The sequence below is a fragment of the Cetorhinus maximus genome, chromosome 15, assembly GCF_964194155.1.
Source record: "Cetorhinus maximus chromosome 15, sCetMax3.hap1.1, whole genome shotgun sequence".
In the NCBI taxonomy this organism is placed as follows: domain Eukaryota; kingdom Metazoa; phylum Chordata; class Chondrichthyes; order Lamniformes; family Cetorhinidae; genus Cetorhinus; species Cetorhinus maximus.
In genome coordinates this window covers 24920465-24945062 of record NC_135893.1, presented here as the reverse complement: position 1 = coordinate 24945062, position 24598 = coordinate 24920465, and the positions used below count along the sequence as shown (strand labels likewise).

At 45.1% G+C, this 24598-nt stretch overlaps 1 protein-coding gene across 11 annotated transcripts in view; it reads left to right on the top strand.

The window, feature by feature from the left end:
- Window positions 1–24598, top strand: part of LOC144690556 (kazrin-like) — a 536288-nt gene that overhangs the window by 390880 nt on the left and 120810 nt on the right. For 7 of the 11 annotated variants that reach the window (XM_078558154.1, XM_078558155.1, XM_078558161.1 and 4 more), the window contains 3 exons: window positions 8324–8460; window positions 10338–10508; window positions 15649–15732. In XM_078558154.1, the coding sequence (XP_078414280.1) occupies window positions 8324–8460; window positions 10338–10508; window positions 15649–15732 (392 nt within the window). The remainder of the gene's footprint in view (window positions 1–8323; window positions 8461–10337; window positions 10509–15648; window positions 15733–24598) is intronic. The other 4 variants (XM_078558157.1, XM_078558162.1, XM_078558164.1 and 1 more) reach the window with 1 other exon arrangement.

The following is a 24598-nucleotide window of genomic DNA, read 5'->3' as shown; positions in this document are numbered from 1 at the left end:
GAAAGATTTCAGCTTGACCTGTCCACCCTTCAGATTACGGACCTTTCACATTATAGAGAGTGGCTGCAGGGAGGTGCTGCTTAGAGCCAAGACCTTTTCTATCCATTGTCTCTCTGAATCAAGACTGGAGCCTCAAGAATTCAGTTTGTAAGAGGTGGGGGGGAATCATGCCTGTCTGACCCAATGGTAAGATCATTTATCTCTTGTTCTGATGTGTGAGCATTGGTTTTGTGTACTAGCATCAACATTGGGAGTCACCAGCTGGCCTCAGGATAGCAAGGAAGCCACACATCTATTCCTGCACAGTGAGAGATTCACACTCTCACCTTCAATGGTGAGATACCCAAACACCCATCCTTGACAGTAAACCATACACCGACAGTGAGAGAACCACACATCCTCCTTGAACATTGTAACCCTCAACAGTGAGAGACTCACTGAGTCATTCTTAGGTTGGCAGGCTGTGACATAAGAATATAGAAAGAGGAGTAGGCCATTTGGCCCACTGAGCCTGCTCTGCCATTCAAACAGATTATGGCTGACCATTTACCTCTTTGCCATTTTTTCCCCATTACCCCCATATCCCTTGATGTCATTAATATCCAGAAATCTATCAATTTCTGTCTTGAACACATTCAATGATTGAGCTTCCACAGCCCTCTGAGGTAGAGAATTTCAAAGATGACCACTCTGAGTGAAGAAATTCCTCCTCATCTCAGTCTTAAATGACCTGCCTCGAGCCAGGGGAACATCCTGTCTACATCCACCCTGTCACACCCTGTAAAAAATGTTGTAAGTTTCAATGGGATCACCTCTCACTCTTGGCCCTTCGAGCAAATAATTGAATAATAAGATCATGGCTGATCTGATTGTAACCTCAACTCCACATTCCTGCCTATCCCTGATAACCTTTCATCTCCTTGCTTATCAAGAACCTATCTACCTCTGCCTTAAAAGACTCTGCTTCTACCGCCTTTTGAGGAAGAGAGTTCCAAAGACTCGGGAGTAAAGATGTCTTGCTTCAATTGCACCTGGACCCCTTCCTCTGGCCTCTTACCTGCTCTTGATCTTTTCTTTGAGAACTGTCGGTGTGACATCAGCTGTCTCAATTTCTCTGCGCCTCTCACCCACTTTAACCTGTCTCCTTCTGAACTTGCTGCACTTCGCTCTCTTAGGTCCAACCCTGACTTTGTCAAATCTGCCGACAAGGTTGGTGTTGTTGTTGTCTGGCATACTGACCTCTACATTGCAGAGGCTGAGCGCCAACTCTCAGACACTTCTTCCCACCTCCCCCTGGACCATGACCCAACCACTGAACATCAAGCCGTTGTTTCCAGGACTGTCACTGATCTCATCTTCTCTGGAGATCTTCTCCCCACAGCTTCCAACCTCTCAGTCTCCCAACCACGGACGGCCCACTTCTACCTCCTTCCCAAAATCCACAAACAGGACTGTCCCGGTAGGCCAATCATGTCAGCCTGTTCCTGCCCCATGGAACTCATTTCTTCCTGTCTTGACTCTGTTCTCCTTCCACCTGCATTCGTGATTCATCTGATGCCCTACGTCATAGCAACAATTTCCAGTTCCCAGGCCCTAACCGCTGCCTCTTCACCATGGATGTCCAATTCCTCTACACCTCCATCCCCCACCAGGATGGTCTGAGGGCTCTCCCCTTGCCTGACCAGAGGCCTGAACAATCCCCATCCACCACCACTCTTCTCCACCTGGCTGAACTAGTTCTCTCACTGAACAATTTCTCCTTGAACTTGTCTCACTTCCTCCAAATAAAAGGTGTGGCTATGGGTACCCGCATGGGCTCCAGTTATGCCTGTCACTTTATGGGGTGTGTGGAACATTCCTTGTTCCAGTCCTACTCAGGCCCCCTTTCACAACACACTTTTTCAGTACATGGATGACTGTTTCGGTGCTGCTTCATGCTCTCGTCTAGACCTGGAAAAATTTTTATCAATTTTGCTTCCAATTTCCACCCCTCCATCCTTTTCACATGGTCCATCTCTGACACTTCCCTCCTCTTCCTTGACCTCTCTGTCTCAAATTTTGATGATAAACTGTCCACCAATATTCATTACAAGCCCACCGACTCCCACAGCTACCTTGACTACAGCTCCTCACACGCTGGTTCCTGTAAGGACTCGATCCCATTCTCTCAGTTCCTTCGCCTCCGCCGCACCTGTTCCGATGATGCCACTTTCAAAAATGGCGCTTCTGACATGTCTGTCTGTCTTCCTTCCTTAACTGTGGTTGACAGGGCCCTCGACTGTATCCAACCCATCTTTTGCACCTCTGCCCTCACACTTTCCCCTCCCTCCCAGAACCATGAAAGTGCCCCCCTTGTCCTCACTTTTCACCCCACCAGCCTCTGCATTCAAAGGGTCATCCTCCGCCATTTCTGCTAACTCCACCATGATGCCACCACCAAACACATCTTCCCCTCACCTCCCACTGTCAGCATTCCGTAGGGACAGTTCCCTCTGGGACACTGGTCCACTCCTTCATCGCCCCCAACACCTCAACCCCTTCCCGCGGCACCTTCCCATGCTGCCCCTTTACCTCTTCCTTCCTCACCGTCCAAGGGCTCAAACACTCCTTTCAGGTGAAGCAGCACCTCCTTCAATTTGGTCTACTGAATTCACTGCTCCCAATGCGGTCTCCTCTACATTGGGGAGACCTAATGCAGACTGGATGACCACTTTGCGGAACACCTTCAGTCTGTCCGCAAACATGACCCAGACTTTCCTGTCGCTTGCCATTTTAACACACCACCCTTCTCGCATGTCCGTCCTTGGCCTCCTGCAATGTTCCAGTGAAGCCCAATGTAAACTAGAGGAACAGCACCTCATCTTCCGATTAGGCACTTTACAGCCTTCTGGACTTAACATTGAATTCAACAACTTCAGACCATGAACTCTCTCCTCTATCTTCACCCCTTTTTATCCCTGATTTCAAAATTCACTTTTTTTTACCCACTTTTTTTTAATTCATTTTTTTTCTTTCATTTATTCATTGTTTTATCCTCCCTTTTTATCCCATTTTCAATCCTTTTTCCCCCTACCACCACCCCCACCCCCACAAGGGCCATCTGTTACTTGTTCATGTTGTTCCTTTCAAAGTGCTTACCCTTGTCTTGCTATTATCCCATTCTGCTTTCTTACCTTAATGCCACTATCAGCATCTTTTTTAGCCCTTACCATTACCATTACCATTAACACTCTCTTTGCCCTTTTGTTCTTTATCAATCTCTCCTTTGCCCCCACCCATCGCTGGCCTTCTATCCAGCTTCACCTGCTCCACTCCCCTTAAGCAGTATAAATTTCATCACATTTCTACTTCTCTGTAGCTCTGAAGAAGAATCATATGGACTCGAAACGCCAACTCTCTTTCTCTCTCCACAGATGCTGTCAGACCTGCTGAGTTTTTCCAGCATTTTCTGTTTTTGTTTCAGATTTCCAGCATCCACAGTATTTTGCTTTTACCTGGAGTATTGTGTGCAGTTTTGGTCCCCTTACCTAAGAAAGGATATACTGCCATAGAGGGAGTGCAGGGGAGATTCACCAGACTGATTCCAGGGATGGGGGACTGTCCTATGAGGAGATATTGAGGAGACTGGGCCTGTAATCTCTGGAGTTTAGAAGAATAAAAAGTGATCTCTTTGAAACATACAAAATACTTAAACAGCTAAACAGGGTAAATGCAGAAAGGTTGTTTCCCTGGCTTGATGGGGAGTGGGGTATGGGGGAAGGGTGTTGAGAACCAGGGGACAGTGTCTCATAATAAGGGGCAGACCATTTAAGATTGAGATGAGGAATTTCTTCACTCAGAGGGTTGTGAATGTTTGGAATTCTCTACCCCAGAGGGCTGTGGAGGCTCAGTCATTGAGTATGTTCAAGGCAGCGATGGATAGATTTCTAGATACTAATGACATCAAGGGATATGGGGATTGCATGGGAAAATGGCGTTCAGGTCAATGATCTGTCATGATCTAGTTGAATGGCAGAGCAGGCTTGAGGGGCTGAGTGGCCTACTTCTCTTATGTTCTACCTTTAGTAGCGAGACACCAACACACCCTCCCTCGCAAGTGAATCACCTATGGGCCCACTCTCATTGGCATGGAAGTGGCTTTGAGCTGCTCACAAAGATTTAGTCAGTCCAGGCCCCAGATAACTTAAACCTGACTAATGAATTCTCCGCTTCTCTGAGGGGCCAATACTTACTCTTCATTTGCCCTAACTCAGCTCACTCTGGGTGCAAGCAGTGATGGTGATAGTTTCACAACAGCAGGAACCCATATCTACAGCATGTAGCAACCTTTCAATCTCCTAGACCAGCCACTTTGGGTAGATCAGCACCTGGGAGCAATGCTGACTGCTTTGCTGCAAGCATAACACTAGCAGCACCCGAATCTAGAAATATGATTGTCCCCATAACACGCAGAAGTTTCCCTTGTATGTGTGCTGCATTGGTACATTCCACAACCTAACACATTCAATATTTATGGCTTCCTTGTAATGTAAACCAAGGCCCTGTATTTCTGTTCTGGTTCATGTTAAAGATTCCATGAACTGCTCAAACAACAGTGTGTTTTTCTGTTTTCTGGCCAATGTTCCTCCCTAGTTTTGCAGGTTAACTGGTTACCCATTTCCTTTGTCACAAAATGGCAGCTATATTGGTCCACATGATGCAGTTCAAAGTAATTTGTGTGAATCACCTAAGAAACCTTCAGTGCAATAAAGTTGTTATATTTGATTTAAAACTGTTCTAATCACTGTAGTGCTTGTGGAAGAGATATCAACGATATCTTTTTGATCATCAACCTAGGCTGCATTCAACGCCAGGCCTGTTTTGGGCGGGTGGATGTAGTGAAAGGGCAATGTGCCGAGGGGTTCTGTCAACTGATGGGCTGTGTGTGAATGACTGTCCTGTTTTAAAATTGTCAATAATGAAAAATCAACCCATCAGTGAGCAAAAGTTTTATCAAGCTACAACAACTAAAAGCATTTGGATGCTGGAACAGCTTTGGAATTGGGTCCAGTGTGTGACACTATTTAATTAAGCTGCTTTTGGCTGTTTGAGGCTGGACAGCATATTTTGAACCATCCTCAGTGCTCTTGGTATCTTAATAGTTTCAAGGCAGAAAAGCATTGATGTAAAGGAGTGCTCTTGGAGTAGCTGCCAAGGAACACACCGAGGCAATGAAATGACGAAACTGTGCAATCCCGTTGCTCTCTCATGGCAAATCTCAAGAAGTGTGGAACGGAATGAGAGAGACAAACACGCAGCATCTAGTGGTCTGGGTAGTGGTGCTGATGTTAACGTCACCAGGAGGCAACAAGGTTTGGTCCAGCACTCTGGGAAATGAGGTAGGAGGGCGGATAGTAAGAACCTGAGTACAGAAATCTCACTGGTCAGTGAGCAAAATTTCAACGTTATGCTCATTTGAGTTGTGAAAAGCATCTAGAAGGGCAGTTGTATATTAGAGCCAATTTTTTGTAGATTTGAACTTATGTAGAACTTCATAAGGACAGGAATGTGTACCTGGCCTAGAGGTTAGAGCATTCCATACAATTTTCCACCCATCTCTTATGTGGAAAACCATGCAGGATAAATTTGACCCACCTCGCCAATGAAATTCCCAATAGGCGATCCCAATGCACAGACCGCACTGCTCTTTAACAAGAGCACATGTTTTAATATTGGCCCTTCTGTGCTCTCCCAAATTTGGGCTGTGTCTGGACAGAGCATTTTCAGCTGAATGACATTAGAGTGAAATATTAGTGGGTACATATCTGTCACTGTGTAACATTGGGGTACAGTACTGGTGGATACGGGTCTGTCACTGTATAACACTGGGGTACAGTACGGATTGCTCTCTCATCAGTGCTACACATGCAGCAATGTGAAGGGCTGAATGTTGTGTATCCACAAAAAATTAAGTGACTTGGCTGAAGTCTGATCTATTTTTCTCTTTTCCATTGTCAACCAATACAGTGAATGAGCTTATTTCTATTTGATGCAGTGCCGTTCCTGACAGACACTGGGCAGTCACTTTGGAGTCAGAAACCTTTAATATTAACAAGCTGATCTCTGGATGCAGATGTTTTCCTGGGCTGGTGAGCTGTAATCAGGCCTCTGGTTAACCCTAAGATCACAGACTTTATACCCTTTTGTACCTATAAAGATCAGATATCTTTGGCCTGGTCTAGGAACAGCAGCTACAAGGAAAGTATATATGAGAGTGCACCACACAGCACCTGGGGTGGGGGTGAGGGCTTTCTGTTTCATTTCCTCTGAACCACTCTTTTCCTTAAAAAAAAAAGTACAAAGTGAGAGCACTGAAAGCAGACTGGAAAAACAAAATGGAAAATTCTCCCTTGTGGGGAAGCTCCCAGGCAAGCATGGCTGCTTGAACTTGTCTCCCTTCCCCTGGTGGTGACTGCCAGGGTCCCGCTGGGATTCTCTTGTCATTCTGAAACTCTCCTCTGACATGGAGCAGAGATGACCAATGACCTTGAAACAGGCCTTGGATTGTTCTGCAGTACCCTATGAATTCTAAATGGGTAACTGTTGTCTTAGTGAGTCGACCCAACCTGTCAATCTGTCAGCTTGCCCTCCCTACCCAGCAATTATCAATGTCCTGTGGACTGGTGGGAAATATTGGGGGTTAACTTTTCATGCTCGCTCAATGTAGAATCCCTCGTGCAAGGATTGAACGCCTAAATTTGCCTGAGCTTTTCTTTGCTTTTGAAGTGTGTGAATCACCCTTTCATGCATTCCCTTCACCCCATCCCTCCCATTCCCACCTTTCCCTCCACCATCCCCCACCTCCACCCTCCTATCCTCAGCCAGCCTCCGTTACACAGTCATATGTTTCAAATCACCTTGTATACAGGAAACCATATGCCGTAAATGCGTGATTAGTTTTAATAGGCCAGAGGAGCCTGAAACTCAGGAGTACAGACGAGCTGAACGCTAAGTGATATGTTTGAACGCAGTCTGTAACCAGGGGCCACTGACTCGAGCAGTGAAAAAGGGAAGGTGCGCAAATAGTTTTGATTTAACTATTTCACACAAAGGTGTAGATCTTTTCTTGGTACGACAGCGTAACACGGCTGATAGCAAATCAGGAGTGGGAGAGTTTTTTTTGTGGAAGAAGTAGTTGAGTTTAAATAAGGGATCGAGCAAGGATATCTAAACTGTTTTTCTTTCGTCACATAGGTATGTACCATGAAGCCACAAGGCCAAATGTAACATTTAAATCCCCATCCCCATCGATTTTTATTTTTCTCAAGCTACTGATAACTGATCTTGGTGTTTAATTTGGGGATGAGACAGCAGTACCCAAAACACCCCTTTCCAATCCAAGCAACAGTTCAAAAGTACTCCCACACTGTGTCACCTGTGTAAGTAGCAGAGATAGTTGCAACTTTTAAAGGAAAAATTGATTAAATATATGAAGTAGTGAAAAGACACACAGTTGTGGGAAAAGAGCAGAGAAATGGAATTCGTTCTGAATTGCTCTGGCAGGACCCAGCACAGACAGGAGGGGCTGAATGGCTTCTTGCGATGTATACCTCTGTGGCGCTATAGTTGCTGTAGTTCAAGTGTTACTGTGTCTGTGAACACCTTTTTGTTTGTGTGTATGTATGTACATATATGTATGTGCTTGCTTAAATCTAGCGCTGCTTTAAACCCATCCGACACTGAGGATGTGGGAGTTTGGGATAGACATCTGATTTACAGCTCTCTTGAATATAGACCCCATTGAAGTCAATCCAGTGTAAAATTGGGGCATGTTGTAAATCAAACAGTCCCCACCTAAACCACAATAATTGCCCCAACACTTCTACTCTTTGTGCTCCTTAGCCATGTTCTTTCTCCATGCTTAATACACTGAGGTCTGACTGAACAAGCAGCCTGCTTTTAAAAATAAATTATCTTTTTCTATTCATTCATGGGATGTGGGTGTCACTGGCTGGGCCAGCATTTATTTCCCATCCCTAATTGCCTTTGAGAAAGTGGTGGTGAGCTGCTGCCTTGAACCGCTGCAGTCCATGTGCGGTAGGTACACCAACAGTGCTGTCAGGGAGGGAGTTCTAGGATTTTGACCCAGTGACCATGAAGAAACAGTGATATATTTCTAAGTCAGGGTGATGTGTGGCTTGGAGGGGAACTTCCAGGTCGTGGTACTTATAGGTCTCTGCCAGTGAAAGGGCCCTCCCCATTCCTAACAGACTAGGCCAGTCATTGCCTGTGTATGTTGGTCAGAGCATCAATCTAATTGTCTCCTTTTTTTGCTCCCCAATAGCCATGAAGACAGACCGTAAACGATTAAAAGCAGAGAAGGCCGATCTGGTAAACCAAATGCAGCAGCTGTACGCGACACTTGAGAGCCGAGAGGAACAGCTACGAGATTTTATAAGGAATTATGAGCAACACAGAAAGGTAAATAAAAACAAGAAATGCTGAAAATACGCAACTGATACGGGGAAAAGATAGGTTAACATTCCCATCAGGGCTGGAAAGCAAAGGATAATCCTCAACAATGTTCTCTCAAATTTTTATTCATTGTCTGTTTGTTGTACAACACAATTCATTTACGATTTCTGCGTGGCTGCCCTTGCACAATATTAAAGGTAACGTTAATTGTGGGTGGCCTGTCTGTTTCACTGAGTGGCATGTCGTCTGTGCAGCTTAGAGGGAATATTGGTCGTCGGAGAGGTGTGAGGAAACTGCTGCCACACTGGGTTAATACTTTGACCTTTCACCTCATCGGCCTTGTCTCACATGCAGCCCAGAGTAAAAATCCTCTCTCTCCAGTGATTACAGGGCTCCCAATTTTGAGGCAGCTTCTGTCCCGTTTCTAGCGAGAATCCACATCTCAAAACTCTTCCATGGTTTAGCAGCAACTGATGCTAATTGAACAGAGGTGCCTGTAGAAAATTGAAGTCCTACTGGTTCAGAAGACACTCTCCTGAGGTTGGAGCTGAGAGATATTAATGGGAGAATTTAAAGGAGCTTTATTCTGTATCTAATCCATGCTGCCTCTCACCTGGAAGTACTTAACACTGATTAGGTGCATGTATTGAAAAATGTGCTATTCCTGATATTAACATCCCTCGCTTTGTTGAGAGGAAGCTCTAATTCTGTTTCAAAACATCAATTAGAGAATAGTCCTTAGCAGTTGCCTTGTTAGTTGGCAGATGAAATCTTTGAAAACCAGAGTTGACTGTGAGAATCTTTGAATCTCCTCTGACAATAATTGTTTTACGCTAAAAAAACAAATACTGGTATATCACTATCAAGAAGCCCAAGCTTAAATGTTGCATTCTAGAACTGATGTATCAATTCATCTGCTGCATCAACGATCCTCCATTATCTCTTTCTCTCCTCTGTTCGTCTCGTTCTGTCCCTTGCTCACACGCGTGCTTTCTCTCACCTTATCTTATTTTCACTGAGGGAAGACATGTTTGAGTAGCTTGCACGCTCTCCCGCTCTCCTTTGCTCGCCCTCCTTTGCTCGCTCTCCCGCCCTCCTTTGCTCGCTCTCCCGCCCTCCTTTGCTCGCTCTCCCGCCCTCCTTTGCTCGCTCTCCCGCCCTCCTTTGCTCGCTCTCCCGCCCTCCTTTGCTCGCTCTCCCGCCCTCCTTTGCTCGCTCTCCCGCCCTCCTTTGCTCGCTCTCCCGCCCTCCTTTGCTCGCTCTCCCGCCCTCCTTTGCTCGCTCTCCCGCCCTCCTTTGCTCGCTCTCCCGCCCTCCTTTGCTCGCTCTCCCGCCCTCCTTTGCTCGCTCTCTCTTACTGTGTCTCATTCTCTACAAATGAAGATGGCTGAAGCTTTGAGGCCCCAACATGGAGAGAAGTGATTAACAGCAGCTCTCTTGGTTTCAGAGTCTGTTTTTCTAAATTGTATAAGCTCTGTTTCTAATGGGTCATCAAGTAACCTGACCTCAAGGTCCTGATTCCAAATTTTGTTGTTGCTGTTTTTAAAGTTGATTGTGTGACCTGACAGTTGAACTCAACAAACTTTATGCCATCAGAGTGCTGCTCCCTTCCCCCCCCTTCCTCTTCTTTTCCCTTCATCCCTCTCTTTGCCCTGCCCTCCCCTTCCCTCCTTCAGACGCAACAACCTTTCAAGCCAAATATTCACAAGGCCTCAGTATCACAGGGGGTCGTTTTCCAGTATGTGCAAGTGGAAGGCGAGGTTCAGTGGGTTTTAATAATGGTGTAAAGTTTATTTCATGGTCCAGACCTCCTGCTCTGCTTTTCAACTGCCTGGATAAATCTGCAGACTCCATTTCCTCGCCCCCCCCCCACCCCTTTACAGGAGAGTGAAGATGCAGTGAAGGTTTTGGAAAAAGAGAGAGACTCACTGGGACGAGAGAAATGGGAGCTACGCAGACAAGCCAAGGAAGCAACTGATCATGTGACTGCATTCCGATCGCAGCTGGACCTGAAAGAAAACAGGATTAAGGAACTGGAGGCAGAGTTGGCCATGGTAAGTGACGGGAACTACAGCCCCCAGTTCTATATCAGACGCAGAACCTCACTGATGGCCCTTGAATTCATGGAGAGCCCTGTGGCCAGATGGACCAACAGGGAGATGAACAGCAGGTTGCCCAGTGTCATTATTGCGTGCTTTTCATTTCCTAATGATCTCAACATGGCCCCACTGGAGAATGGAGCACTTCCTGACTTACAGCCAGGGACTGCACTAGTCCTCAGCTAGTAAGTACCTGCACAAGCTGCTCTGGTTCATATGTGGGCTCTTTTTATCATTTTACTCTATTAAGTCATTGTTATGGACATGCAAGCAGCCAGTTACAGTCCTGTAATGGACAGTGAGCTAGGGACACAATATGGCAATAGATTGCCCCTCAAGGCACCACTTCTGCCCTCCTGCTTTTGTCTACATTGTTACTCGTGTGTTTTTATTTACCCCACTGTATGTCATTTTGTTGTTGGTGGATGTAGTGAGAGATCATACACACATTGAGTAACTTTAGAGATTCCCCTTGGGCTGCTGCATTTCATGCAGTGAGCACTACAGGAAGAGGATTCACTGACATTCGTAAGCAATTCTTTACAATTTTTAAAAAAAGACATGGATATATCTGATTTAAATGATCTCACAATTCCTTCCTGTTAACCTCAGGTTGGCAAAGATATAGTTACAGGAAATAAACATGCAGGTTTTCGATAGCCACAAAACCTAACGGTGGTGATCAACAAATGGATCGTGATGTAAAATTGGAAAGGAGAGAGCTGTCTTTGTGTTATCCTTCACCTCTTGGTGTGCAGAGGCCCAGGAGCAGGCTTCTAGATTGGGCTGGAGAGTGAATACCTTTACAAAGTGGCCCTGATCAAGCCTTGAGAGCAGGTTTACTGTTCTTGTTCACAGTCCAGGGCCCACTTCTTCACCCTCCCCAGCTTTAAATTATGCCATTTACATTTTGGACGATCGCAGGACTGAGTCTCCCTGTTCTGTTTCCATGATAAAATTGCCCAATAGTACTCTCATTTTTCAAAAAAAAAGGACATTTCAAATGATGCTGCACAGAAGGAGACCACTCGACCTACTGTGTCTGTGTCAGCTCCTTGGTAGAGCTATTCCATTAGATCTACTCCCCTGCTCGTTCCCCATAGCTGTACAAACCTTTTCCCTTTATCCAATTCTCATTTGAAAGTTACTATTTGACAAGGTTTCAGCAGGCACCAGTTGCCTGTGCATTTCATGAGATAGAGAAAGAAACGAAGGGGGAAAACGAACTGTAGACCAGATAGTTAACTGGAGCATGATGGTGCTGTTCACACTGGTGCAGAGAGCAGGTTTATATGTGTAGCAGGTAGAATGCATGGGAAAGTGTAACATCACTGCGCATTGTACAGGGCCTATGTTGAAAATTCCTTTTATGCCTTTGTGGGATTTGGATATTGCTGGCAAGGCCAGCATTTATTGCCATCCTTAATTGCCCTTGAGCTACCTTTCTTGAACTACTAAAGTCCATGTGGTGTAGGTACATCCACAGTGTTGTCGCATTTGAAGCTCCAGGATTTTGACCCAGAGACAGTAAACGATGACACTGCTCCAAGTCAGGACATTGTGTGACTTGGAGGGGATCTTGCACTTTGTAGCTCATGATGTTTCCACCTGTCTGCTGCCCTTGCCCTTCTAGGTGGTAGAGTCATGGATTTGGAAGATGCTGTTGAAGAAAGCTTGACAATTTGCTGCTGCCACTGTGTGCACTGGCGGTGGAGGGGTATGTGCAGCATTATTAATATGAAGGTTTCATTGTGAGGACGTGTGCCCTAGGTTCTGTAAACAGCTCATTGGATCGAGCTGTGTATTGGCATCAATAGGCGTTCTCTTCACTCCATGTCGATCTGTGTCAGTGTGGGAGACACATGCTCTCTTGTGTGTGGGAGGAGGTTTTAGTGTCAAAGGGATTTGGAGTGTACAGCTGCATGCACCTGTTCTCCCTGGGAAACTGGGCCCTCTTTAGTCAAGAACAATGTGGCAGTGTACTTTCCAAACACCTGATTTGGACGTGCATGTACAAACAGGTGTGTTTTTTCCTCAGCTGTCAGTCACACCCCAGATCATGAATGTTTGGGCAGGCATTAAAAGGAATAAATCGCCTATGCCCTTCTGTGATTTCTCTCTCTCTCTTTCTCTCTCTCTTTTTCTCTCTCTCTCTCTCTCTCTTTCTCTTTAGCTCCTCTCCCTCCCCACCCTGGCCAAAGTACCCTGAAGCAGCCAGTCCAGTAACTCAGAGATTCTGGGAGCCAAGCAAATGGAGGGAGGAGAAACCTGCCGGACGCTATTGTCTACCTTCTTGCATTTTGTTTCTTATTCTCCAGTAGTGCAGACTGTTATAAATTATTATTTTCCTCATTCCTCTTCAATCTTTACCTGTACAGAGCAGGGAAAGGTACTAGTTGAATCCATTCATGCAGTAATGCGGCGATCGATCGCTCATTCAACGTTCCCAATTAGTGTTGGTCCAGCAGAGAGCGGCACAGACATAGACTGAGTAAGGAACTGACTAACCTCCTTCTGTGCTGTATGATGATGTGATGGGAGGTGTCAGTAGCATACTCTGAACCATTGCCAGTGATGCCCTGTAGGAAGGATTGAAATCCCAGCCAAGAGTCCCACTTAAAGAAGGCCAGCTTTGAAGGTTTAGGATCAACTGTGACCAGTTGCTCGGCTTGTATTAATGTAATTCCGGAGCAATACTAAGATCCTAAGGATTTAACACATTGCCAGGAGCTGTTAACATTGCTGAGGGCTGAGTGTTTAGTTAGTATGATTATCAGAGTGCAGTAGGTGTTAAACCAGACACAGTATGGGTCAAGAAGTATCCGTTTGTAATGGGAAAACAAGGTTTAAAACTCATCAACCACTCAGCGTATCTTATAGAACACGAGCCAGGACATCCCATCCTGTGACCATGATTGAAGGCACAAGTAACCTAAGCTTGTTACCATGATGGGAGTGAGTGAAGAGTCCTGAGTTTCTCTCACCTTGTTGCTGATGCTTGACTCTAGTGGGTGAGCTGAACCTTGCCATTAGATTGAGAAGTGAATTGGAGATTTTAGCAAGCAGTTTGACATTCATTCACTCATCCCTTCCTTGATGTACACAGTTAAAGTTGCAACATTTGGTGTTAACTCTGAGAGGCAAACCCCGTACTGTCCCCAGTATAGACGCAGGGCCCATCAATTTTTATCCTTTTCATGGGATGTGGGCATCGCTGGCAAGGCCAGCATTTGTTACCCATCCCTAACTGCCCTTGAACTGAGTGCCTTGCTAAGCCATTTCAGAGGGCAGTTAAGAGTCAACCACATTGCTGTGGGTCTGGAGTCACATGTAGGCCAGACCGAATAAGGGTGGTGGATTTCCTTCCCTAAAGGACATTAGTGAACCAGATGGATTTTTACAGCAATCAATGATAGTTGTCATGGTCACTATTGCTGAGACTGGCTTTCACTTCCAGATTTAGCACAGGGGAGTCTACAGTGCAGCACAGTTTATAATCCCAATGGTGCAGCAGTGGGTACAGATGACTTGTCGCCGTGTAGACGGGCCCAACACTTCATGCAGTCGGGTGACATTCTCTAGATGCACTCTTATTGGACATGTCTACCTCCTTAATGCCAATGTAAACCTGTTTATTTTAAGAGAAATGTAGTATAGATACACTGAACATTCATCTGCTAAAGCTGGCAACTTTCATTTCTTGCCGGTGGTGCAATGCGCTCACCGGGCCTAGGCAGCCTAAGCACCAGGCCCGGGGCTGAGTTAACACTGTTAACTAAAACAAAAATACCTGGAAAGACTCGGCAGGTCTGTCAGCATCTGCAGAGAGGAACATAGTTAACATTTCCAGTCCGTATGACTCTTCAACAGAACTAAGGAAAAATAGAAAAGAGGTGAAATATAAACTGGTTTAAGGGGGGTTGGGACAGGTAGAGCTGGATAGAGGGCCAGTGATAGGTGGAGATAACCAAAAGATGTCATAGACAAAAGGACAAAGAGGTGTTCACGGTGGTGATATTATCTAAGGAATGTGCTAATGGGGACATTACGGGTAGAAAGCAGGACGAGTAAGGTACAGATAGCCCTTGTGGGGGCGGGGGGAAGGGATCGAAATAGGCTAAAAGGTAGAGATCAAACAGTGGATGGAAATACATTTAAAAATAATGGAAATGGGTGGGAAAAGAAAAATCTATATAAATTATTGGAAAAAAGGGGGATCGGAAAGGGGGTGGGGATGGAGGAGAGAGTTCATGATCTAAAATTGTTGAACTCGATATTCAGTTCGGAAGGCTGTAAAGTGCCTAGTCGGAAGATGAGGTGCTGTTCCTCCAGTTTGAGTTGAGCTTCACTGGAACAATGCAGCAGGCCAAGGACGGACATGTGGGCATGAGAGCAGGGCAGTGTGTTGAAATGGCAAGCGACAGGGAGGTCTAGGTAATGCTTGCGGACAGAACGAAGGTGTTCTGCAAAGCGGTCACCTAGTCTGCGTTTGGTTTCTCCAATGTAGAGGAAACCGCATTGGGACCACACTGTTAACTACTTCATTTAGCTGCTGTCTTTATGCTGCAACAGATTGGTTTTGACGTCAATTTAAGATTTGTTCCTTCCATACAGCTGCGTCGTTGGTTCAGAACGATACTTTTCTAAAGCCTGGCTAACGGACAGAGGCAAGCCCTCAGGGTGGAGATTGGAGTCCCTTCACTTGGCTGCAGGAAGTTCAGGAATTTCACTACTCCATTCTGCTGCTTAGACTTGCTGAGAGCAGGCTGCCCATGTCCTCAGTTGAGTTTGTACAGCTCCTTTTCAGCGCATGCTGTTGATTATTTTCACCTCCTATTCTTACGTCTAAAATAGTTTTCATGATACACTGACTTCCATCTTCCCTTTTATCCTTTTCTTCTTTTCGTCCATTGCTTCATTTTAGTCCTCAGCTTTTACCCTCCTGGAATATATGTCACCCTCCAACATCCTGGTCCAACTGCGCCACCTACTGGTAAAGCAGGAATTAGCCTGCAAAAAATGAGGGCAGGTCAGGTCAAAAGTCATGTAGGGCAGAACACAGTAGGTCATTTTATTTGACATGCTATCTCCCCAGATAATGAACCGTATGGGCCAGAAAATGGAATATCGCATTTTCGATCGTTCAGCTGAGAAGGAGCCCTTCCCTCGGGTGCTGGCGGTAAGACGTGCACTGAGAAAATATATCACGCACTATGTGTATTTAAATGGTGTTCTGTTGTACAATTGGCACCAATCGATCACCTTAGGCCACTTTAACTCCAGCATAGTTCTTGAGCTGGTGTGCACGTTTGTGTCCTGTTACTAACCCTTGACCGGTATTGGTACGCTCACGCACTGCACACACTGCTTTGGGACAGGTTTTGTGTAGCGGGTGTGTGTGGCAGGGTTTTTGCCAGGGTTCTCATCAATTGAACCTTTTACATCCTTGTTTCCCCGCTCATGTCCTCTCCCCTCCTAACTCTGGTCAACTGTGCGTTTTCCCTTGCCCCCACCCGGCCTACTTCGCTGAAGGCAGTGTTGGAACCTTCAGGCATCATTCTCCACACTCCAGAGCTCCCTTTACATATTCCTGATTACCCCTCTTCCACTTCCAGAATCATGAAACTCCCTTCCTAACAGCACTGTGGGTGTACCTTAACCTCATGGCCTACAGCGGCTCAAGAGGCAGCTCATCACCAGTTTCTCGCAGACAACCAGAGATGGGTAATGAATGCTGGCCTTGCTAGCGATGCCCACATCAGAACCAATAAATTTTTTATTTAAATCTCCTTAAAATCTCTCTTAGAAGAGATCTTCAGTGTCTGTCCTCAGATCTTTTCCTAACCTGTCCCCCTTGTGTAATGCCCGTGGGATATTTCAGTGTGAGCTGGCTGGTCCAGCTGTGTCAAAATGTTCTGGAAATCAATGCTGTGGGGATGTGTAGACCATGAGTTTGTAAAGAGTATGTCTGTTTCTTTGCAAATAACCTTTAATCACAGCTTCAGAACGAAGTCACTTTTGTAAGAATTGCACAATGATTGTACCAGTGAAAGACCAAGTGCTCTGTCCTGCAATAACACACCCAGCCTGGATAATGAGTTGTCAGCAGGGTATTTGACTGTGGTGGGCAGCACAGTTAATCCCAATCCTGGATTCAGCCCTCCTTCCCTTTCCTGCCCCGACACACACACACAGTAGCTGGGATACTGCCTTGTCTTACCCTTGCTGAGTCTCGAGGTTTTGAGCCCGGGTCTAGCTGCTCTATTGACCCATTGTTGAGATCATAACTCGAGACAGCCTGAAAACCAAAGATCTTTAGTTACAGCAGTAAGCAGCCATTGCTAGGAACTGTACCTGCCTGAAAACTCCTCGATGAAGCTGGGCTCTGCAGGGACATATACTAAAGCACTACTAATCATAACTCTTAAGCACTGTGTTAGGCTAGAGTGCGCATACACGCACAACCCCACAGACACAGATACGCGCACCCCTGACGCGCGCAGGCAGAACTAGAGGATTTTTAGAACCCTCTAGAATTGTCACAGGATACAGCCTGGCCTCTATTTAACACCTCATCCAAATCCCTCACTGCAGCACTGAATCCAGGAGTAGTGCTTGAGGAGCAGCCTTCAGACTTTGGGTGTGGGTCAATATCCTGCCCTGTATGGCTGCAAATGGTAGCCTGTGTGAGGGAGAGTGGGGAAAATATTAAACCGGTTGGAGAAGAGAGGCTCACCTGCAAGTATTGAAAGCTGCTGATTGTTAGAAGGATGTGGCACCTTCATAACCAAGTGCTGGCAATTAGATGCCACTCTCATTGCTCCCATCTGCCACTCTTTTCATGCCATTTGTTTCATGCCATTTGTTTCATGCCACCCACTCTGAGCATCTTGCACTCAGTTTTCAGTGAAATTCCCAATCTAGGGATGGATGGATCCCTTTGGCGATGGGGACCTTCCCCTATATTTTTTACGCCTGGGTTATCACCCTCTTTACTCCCTACTCCAAATCCTGTAATTGCCTCACACATTTACCCTCTCACCTCCAACACCTCCCAACATCTGCCACCAAATACCTAATAGGCGATTGAACCTCTAAAATGACCAAGTTTTGACAACCCATTGCCTTGTGTTATATTTTGACTGTTCATGGGCTCCTGAACCTTCTTTGATCCCCTTATGGGGTCAAGGGGGAGAATTCTCCACACTTTTCACTGTTTTGCCCCCCCAGCCTTTCTGTTTTTCTCCCTCTCCCAAGAGTTCTCAGGCGGGGAGAATGGTGTTTAAGGTTGACATACAGACTGAGCATTCATGGGGCCCTGATGTTCTTTGTTCACCTTTTATATATGTCAGTAGGTGAATCTATCCATTGAATTCTGTTCGGGTTGATTAATTAGTCTTTGCTCGCTTGTTCAACAAGATCCGGCCAAGATTCTTAACTAACTTCTGTTTTATTCCAGGAAGAGCTGCAGATTTGATAAATGTATTAGTTTTGACACCCTTGTTAATACTGGGCACTTGCACTCAGGTGGGGGAGTGGAAGGACAAACTTTAACCAATATTCATTATATTGAACTCTCACTAATCTAAGCCCAGTGATACACTTCCACCCACCAGTACTTCACCGTGGGGGTGGGGGTGGTTGGAGGTGGGAGGGTTTATATATGCCACTAAACATTCCCTTCAGGCACTGGGTGGGTGATTTTCACAGTACAAATAAGCTGAACATACTACTCAGCCGCTGATATATGAAAATCCCAGTGATATTTTAAAATTGATTTTAGAACATGTTCAGACAGGAGCAAAAGACTGCAAGTGTCCTGAAATGTGAGGTGTCCTGAAGGAAGGATCCAGTTGCAGCGCCTGGTGTCAGGCTGAAAGTCGCTCATTAACATCCACACAAAGTCAACCTGTTGTTAGCGTCAACACAGTGTGCAGTTGTTCTACATATGTAGATGAGCACAGCCCTAATTGTAACATTCTGATCTACCGCTCACCTGTCACTAACAATTAGATGTGCCCTACTATAATGTCCAGATATATCCCACATCCCCAAGCACTCCTTGACATCAGTGTGTTTTGTTTAAAGTTCCTTCTTTCCTACTCATTTATCTGCCCGTACCTGCTCCTTTGTTTCTCTCCCATTTGTCTTCCTGCATTGTAAATAGGTACCATTGTATTTTGGCCACCAGGAGATTGATGGCAGTGTACCTGTGTAAATCTGCTTGTTCGTGGCTCAGGTCCTTCCAACTTTCTGCAACAATTACATACGAGTTAGGAGCAAGAGAAGGCCATTCTGCCCCTCGAGTCTGCTCTGCCATTTAAATAAGATCATGGCTGAACTGATTGTGGCCTCAGCTCCACTTTCCCGCCTAGCCTCAATATCCTTTCATTCCCTTGTTAATCAAGAACCTATCTACCTTTGCCTAAACATATTCAATGACCCTGCCTCCAGTGCTCTCTGGGAAGATTCAGAACCTTCAGAGAGAAAAAAATTTCTTTTTTTTTAAACTGTATCCCCCTAGTTCTAGTCTTTCCCATAAGGAGAAACATCCTTTCAGCATCCACCCTGTCAAGTTGCCTTAGGATTTTATATGTTTTAGTAAGATCACCTCTCATTCTTCTAAACTCCAACCTTTCCTTGCAAGATAACACCCACCCCCATCAGTCGATTGAACCTTCTCTGATTTGCTTCTAACGCATTTGTACCCTTCCTTAAATAAGGAGACCAAAACTGTACACAGTATTCCAGATGTGGTCTCCCCAACGCCCTGTACAACAAACGTCCCTACTTTTATATTCCATTTCCCTCGCAATAAGCGTCAACATTCCATTAGCCTTTCTAATCACTTGCTGTACCTGCATGCTAACTTTTTGTGATTCATGTACTAGGACACCCCACCCAGATCCCTCTGTTCCTCAGTTCTGCAATCTCTCTCCATTTAAATAGTATACTGCTTTACCATTCTTGCCAAAGTGGGCAAGTTCACATTTTCCCGCATTATACTCCATCTGCCAAATTTTTGCCCACTCACTTAACCTACCCATGTCCCTTTGCAGTTTCCTTATGTTCCCTTCACAACTTACTTTCCTGCCTATCTTTGTATCATCAGCAAATTTTGCAACCACACATTTGGTCCCTTTATCCAAGTAATTGATTATAAATTGTAAATAGTTGAGGCCCCAGCAATGATCCCTGTGGCACTCCACTCATCACATCTTGCCAACCTGAAAATGACCCATTTATGCCTACTATGTTTCCTGTTAGCTAACCAATCCTCCATCCATGTTAACGTGTTACCCCTACACCATGACCTCTTATTTTGTGTAAGCTACCTTTGATGTTGCACCTTGTCAAATGCTTCTGGAAATCTAGTACAACACACCCACATCCCTTTATCCACATTGCTTGTTGCTTCCTAAAATAACCCCAATGAATTAGACAAACATGATCTCCCTTTCATAAATCCATGTTGACTCTGCCTGATTGCATTGAGATCTTCTAAGTGTACCGCTATAACCTCCTTAATAATAGATTCCAGCATTTTCCCTATGACACATGTTAACATGTAGTTTGCTGCTTTCTGTCTCCCTCCTTTCTTGAATAGAGGAGTTGCATTCATTGTTTTCCAATCTGATGGAAGCTTTCCAGAATCTAGGGAATTTTGGAAAATTAAAAGCAATGTATCTACTACCTCAGCAACCACTGTTTTTAAGACCCTAGGATGAAGTCTATCAGGACCTAGGGACTTGTCAGCTTTTAGTTCAGTACCCTTTCACCTCCTGATTCACACTTGCCAATTTTGTTTGTCCAATCTATATGTAGATTAAAATCACCTCTGATTACCACCATACCATTCCCTTCCCTCAAGCCCCCATTATTTAATCCTGTATATCCCGTCCTACAGTGCGGTTATTTTTAGGGGCCTATAAACCACTCCCACAAGTGACTTTTTACCATTACTATTTCTCATCTCTACCAAATGTGATTCTACACCTTGACCTCCAGAACTAATGTCATCTCTCTCTCTATTGTATCAATGTCATCCCTAATTAACAGAGCTACCCCTCCACTTTTTCCTAGCTTCCTGCCCTTCCTAAATATCATGTACCCTTGAATATTCTGGTCCTGCAGCCATGTCGCTATAATGGCTATCATACATATTTATTTCCATTTGTGCTGCCAATTCATCTGCTTTGTTACGAATGCTATGTGCGTTCAGAGACATCCTTTAGTTCTGTCTTTTTATTATTTTTGTAACCTCTAGCCTTTCCCGCTGGTGCACTCTTTTGCTTGTACACTCTGTCCCTTCCTGCCACGTTTGCTCTGATCATCGTTTTCCTTATTCCAACCTTGCTCTCTTGCCTTATCTTCTCTATTTAACTTACCACATCTTCCTAAATTTGATCCCTTGCCCCCACTATTTAGTTTAAAAGCCCTCACTACCGCCCTAACTCGCCAGAACACTGGTCCCACACGGTTCAGGTGAAGACTATCCCAGTGCTCCAGTTCCCACTTTTCCCAGTACTTGTGCCTGTGCCCCATGAATTGAAACTCATTTCTCCCACACCAATCTTTTGAGCCACACATTTAATTCTCTAATCTGATTTACCCTGCGCTAATTTGCGCGTGGTTGAGGTATTAATCCAGAGATATCACACTTTGGTTTCTCTCAGAACACAGCTGACCCTCTCTGGAGCCACAGACTGGACTGGATTGAATAGCTCTTCTAGGTGGTGGTTGCTGCCCCCAGCTCCTCTTCTTTCTCTCCCGCACTTCTGGTTGGTGGTTACTGCTTCCGGGTCCCCTTCTCGCCCACTCTTCTAGCTGGTGGTTGCTGGCTCTGGCTCCTCTTTTTCTTTTTCTCCCACTTTTCTAGGTGGTGGTTACTGCTTCCGGGTCTTTTTTTTCCCCGCTCTTCAGATGACTTCACATTGGAAGCTCACTGAATAGGGAATGGAAATCTCGAAACCCAAATCTAGACTTGTGCATTTTTCACAGACTGCTTTAGTTACGTTGAATCCCTGAACTTCAATCAGTCTGCAGCGTTTGTGGATTTTTGGCAACATTGATAAATTTTCCTGGAACCTGAGGTATTTCCACAGCTAATGCAACCCAAAATCCATATGTCACCTTGGTTTTGCTAGCACTTACCAAAACACAACACGTAACACGAACCACTTTCAGTAAGAAGACCCGCTGGAAACTGCATTTCTCCTCTTTGCCCTCACCTAATCCCCCCCCGACCCTATCCCATCCCACTAGGAAGGTTGATTGATCCATGTGTATTTTTGCCCACCCCGTCAGCACCCTGGGAATCTTTGTTTCTCCCCTTAACAGAAAGTTTAGGTCTGGTAAGTGCTGCCTCCATAACCCAACTCAAATCTCCAATCCTCCTACTTCCACTCCACCAAGGACTCCTGTCTGCCATGTGGCAATAGGTCCTAACCCTCATGGAGATCTAAATATAGGAATCATTAGGCCATTTATGACATTTTATGCAGTCTAATCATATAACAGGAATGTATAATCGCTTGGTAGTACAGAACTTGAGTCATGCAGAGAAAAGAAACATGCTGTCAAAGCTTTTCGTCTTGCACTCATCAGAATAGATGCAAGAATATCAAATTTCAAAGGGAACAACAATTTATACTGCATGAGAAAAGAGTGCTGATTGGTTGGCAAGTCGACTCTGGCTACATACATTCATATGCGGTGACCTGTCCTCTGCAAGCAGAAAGAATGTGTCCAAGCATTGCACTTTTTTGAATTAAACAAAAACCTGGGGACAGTAGTTCCCTGGTGCATTCTCCATGGCAAGGCCTTGACCTATCAGGATTGAGTTGCCAACCAACCCTTTTCTCATGCAGTATATATTGTTCTTCCCATTGAAATTTGGCAGTCTTGCATCAGTCCTGATAAATGAAAGACAGAACCTTCAACAGCATGCCTCTTTCTTCTGCAATGTCAGGAATATATTATAAAGAAGGAATCAAATGGAGCCTGGCATTACTCGGGATGTTGACATCAACTCCCATTCTAATAATTACATTGCCAAGCCTGTTTGCAAGAATTTTAAAAATATCATTAATCAGTTATAACACTCTGTACATGTGTGAACCACACAGGTCACTGCAGATCAGAAAAAATCTACTGGAATTTCCATTATCACCTATAATGGATTGGCCCCCTCCTCCTCCCTAATGGGTAATTAGATAATGGTGAATCCCTGAGCGCTTGCATGTATGGTATCACAAAGCTCTGCACAAAGAAATAAACGCTTTACAATACAAGTAGCAAAAGAAACAATGTGCTGTGAAGCAGTAAAATCCAAACCAAAGAAGCTGGGCAGTGAGGTAATATCTTGAGCATTAGTTTGTTCCACCCAATCTCTGATGGGTGATTCTAGTGTGGATAATGGAGGCTCCAGTACAAACAGTTTGTCACAGGGTATCAGGCTGCATCATATAATGGAGCAATGAGGAATAAAGTGCAGCTGGGAGAGAAAAAAAACAAACTGTAAAGGCAAAACTTCAACGAGACTCTGCACTGAAGCACTCTGTTTATGTCGTGATGTTGCACTGCTGATCTAACTGGTATCCTTTCCTACTACCTTGTGCTGAGGGTGGTCCAATTGATTTTACAATTTTCAGCCAGCTTTATAAATTGGAAGTCAAGCAGTCTTTCATCGTGTCCCTAGCAGAGCTCACCATAGTAACTTTCTGGATTGTTTAGGGGATTGGATGTTACAGTTTTGGGCAATACCCCGCCCACCATGACCAATAGAAGACAACATTTACAGGTGTTAGACCTGCACATCCTTTGACTGGGAATCCCAAAAGCTAGCCACGCTGCCCAACATTTCAGATCTGTCCATGTGTTAATTTCTTCTTACATGCTATTTTTATGGTTTTACGGTGACCTGGTGCTTAACCAATGCAGCCCAGAGCTAGTTTCAGGCCAGTTTGCAAAATTTTAAAGTCAAACTAATCATTTCTAAGGTTAACGCAAGAGCATGTGTGTTGGGTATTGGCACCCTGTGAAGGATGTACTGTTTCTTTAAGCACGCTCAGCGTCCTGCGTACTAGTTCCTCAGGGTATGTTGCAGTGTTGGGCTGACAATAACTAGCAGCTCAAGGATCAGTACAAACACTCAACAGTTCTGTCTACAAAACGGGAAATACAAAATAAACCACAAGCACACGGAAAATGGTTGCCAACCTCCCAGGTGCTGTAGTGATGTTTAAATTGGTGGTAGTCTAGTTTGCCTTCACCTCTGGCATTCGGAGTCTGTGAAATGGTCAGTAATGTGGACTGGTAGGCACAATGCAAAAGGCTGCCGATCTGGAGTGTTCAAAAACTCTAGGGGGAAAACTCTTCACCTCTGGAGGACCCAGGTTAATGCCTGCAGCTAAACATGCCTTCATCCCCGAGCTGTATCCCCACTCTGCCAGCCAGAGTCCTCAATAGTTGGTGCTCAGACGGCCCAGTACAATGTTAGACAAGTTGTGTTCCACTGTTAGGGAAAGAAGCCATGGGTCTTTGTGTATCAGTCTGCAGCCTCTTCAAGCACGCAATCCCTGCTTCAGATGTGACAAAGTGCCTTCTTTATGAACATTTATGTTTTCTTTCTATGGCCTGTTGGCAGTGTTCCCAAGGTGCTGTCTGCTCCATTGCAGATAATACTTGCGATTTTTTTTCAAGTGGCATTTGATCACTTTGAGTGGGAAAATTCTAAATACTGCTTCTGCCTCTTGTCTTATGGTTATGATACAAGGCTGCATCCAATTGTGCCCCCTTAAAGGGACAAGCCTGATCTAACTGGTATCCTTTCCCACTACCTTGTGCTGAGGGTGGTCCAATTGATTTTACAATTTTCAGCCAGCTTTATAAATTGGAAGTCAAGCAGTCTTTCTTCGTGTCCCTAGCAGAGCTCACCATAGTAACAGCCAGCCAGAGAAATCATTCTTCAATCTGCTTTCTACCCCCCACCCCACCCTGCCAGCTCTGCTCCTGAAGACGCTGGATGCAATACCAAAAGTGCT